Raw genomic sequence first — 1,894 nt, forward strand, 5'->3', positions numbered from 1 at the left:
AGATCAACCTTGAGAAGCATCGTGGGGGCAGCGCCGAGCATGCAGCCATCGGCAGGTCAGCTGTACAGCACGGAAATTCTCATGAATTCGCCGACCCCGGATGAAGGCAGACTGATTGATCTTAACGATCTCCGGTATTCTTGGGGCCAGACGAAGTGCGAGGCCCTTGGAGAACAGTTTGCCAATGGAGTGGATGAGGTTGATCGGCCTGTAGTCCTTGAGGCCGTCCGGCGCCTGAGTTTTGTGGAGAAGTACCATGGTCTACTCGTTTAGGTGGTAGAAGCTTCTGAAGTCCAGCTCCCAGAGCGCGTGGAAAACCCGTACCACATCGGGGCCAACGATCTCCCAAGCCGCCTTGTAAAAGGCGCCATTGAATCCGTCCGGGCCTGGAGCCCTGTCAGCCGGGGTGTCCCGGACGATCCTCGCCACCTCCTCCGCCGTGAACAGGGTCACCAGATCACTGAGGTCCAGCCGCGGCAGGTCCAGTTGGGCCAAGTCGATGCGGTGTTGCCTATGGAAGGCCTTGCTGAGCAGCTCGTTGTAGTAGGAGTACACGATGCCCGCCTTCGCTTCCTCCTCGCTAAAGGTCTGCCCATTGTGGTTTATGGCGAACAGATAATTTTTCCGCCGTCGGTGGCAGGCCTGTAGGTGGAAATACTTGGTGCATGCATCACCTTCCTTCAGGTACCTAGTCCTCGAGCGCTGTCTAGCCATGGTTCTGGCCAGAGACGCGAGCCCGAGGACGTTCGCCTTGAGTTCGTGGCGCAGTTCAAGCTCACCATACGACAGATGCCTGGACTCTTGCGCGACGTCGAGCTCGTAGATTACCGCTCGTGCCGTAGTGAGTTGCAACCTGATGTTGCCAACACAGGTGGCACACGCTAGCTCCTTAGCGCCTTTGCCAGGGCACGCAGTTTCTGGTCTAGGCATCGGCAAGCGTCGACGTCGGCCATCTGGGCACCCCACGCGACACTTACGACATCCAGAAATCCATCAATCTTTGTCCAGTATTGGTCAAAACGAAATCTCGGCTTCGCCCAGGGTTCGGAGTTGAGACTAGCAACAGTGGAGCATGATCGGAACAATCCGATGAAAGGCAGCGAAGCTGATGGCTGGGATACTGCTCGATCCATTGCACCGTGGCGAAAGCCCTGTCGAGACGTTCCAGAGTTGGTTGGTTCCTACCGTGGACCAAGTGAAGAGGCGGCCGGAGAGATGGATCTCCTCCAGTTGCAGGTCATCGATGACGTTGCGGAACCTGCGCATCAGTCCATGGTGTAGCCTGCCATTGTTCTTATCGCTGGCTTTGTAGATTAAGTTGAAGTCACCACAAAGGAGCCAGGGACCGGGGCAACTGGCTCGGACGTCGCGCAGCTCCTGAAGAAAGTCAGCCTTGTCCGCTCTCGCTGTAGGTCCATAGACGTTGGTGAGCCACCATGGCTCCCCGTGACCATTCAGCGGCGTGAGTTTTGTGGTGACCGAGAAACGACGTGCGCACGGCGAGGTTGCGCACCACAGGTCACGGCGCCAGGAGACAACAGCGCCCCCAGCCACGCCGACCGCAGGGAGGCAGAAGTAGTCGAAATCGTTTCCTGCTATTTCATTGTTCATGGCTACAGAGAAATTAGCGACCTTAGACTCTTGTAGGCATACGATCGAGGCACGCCGTTGGGCGACAATAATATCTCTGACTACACTGCGACGCGCACTGGTATTCAAGCCTCGTGCGTTCCAGACGACTAGGTGATTGGCACTCATGGCAAACCGTGTTGCGACGGCGGCAGCAGGCGCTCATTCCAGCCTCGTCACGGTCCGCGCCTAGCGGTCACCGCCCATGGGGAAGAGCACTCGCATCGCCTCCCTCTTGGAGGACGACAGTGGCTCTGTAAAAGCT

At 57.4% G+C, this 1,894-nt stretch overlaps 1 protein-coding gene across 1 annotated transcript; it reads right to left on the bottom strand.

Moving 5' to 3' along the window:
* Positions 1 to 261: 261 nt before the first annotated feature.
* LOC136469373 (uncharacterized) lies at positions 262 to 1,611 on the bottom strand. The gene is made up of 2 exons (XM_066467588.1): positions 1,193 to 1,611; positions 262 to 853 (listed from the first exon to the last, which is right to left on the bottom strand). The coding sequence occupies exons 1-2, from the start codon at positions 1,609 to 1,611 to the stop codon at positions 262 to 264; spliced, it is 1,011 nt and encodes a 336-aa protein (XP_066323685.1).
* Between the last annotated feature and the right edge of the window lie 283 nt (positions 1,612 to 1,894).

Source organism: Miscanthus floridulus, chromosome 8, assembly GCF_019320115.1.
Source record: "Miscanthus floridulus cultivar M001 chromosome 8, ASM1932011v1, whole genome shotgun sequence".
NCBI classification, from domain to species: domain Eukaryota; kingdom Viridiplantae; phylum Streptophyta; class Magnoliopsida; order Poales; family Poaceae; genus Miscanthus; species Miscanthus floridulus.

What these genes read in the sequence shown, in the direction of transcription:
- LOC136469373 (XM_066467588.1), bottom strand. Translation starts at nt 1,611, where the DNA reads ATGAACAATGAAATAGCAGGAAACGATTTCGACTACTTCTGCCTCCCT. An exon ending in TCCGGCCGCCTCTTCACTTG is followed by an intron (nt 854 to 1,192) that starts GTCCACGGTAGG and finishes TGGCAACATCAG; the next exon opens with GTTGCAACTCACTACGGCAC.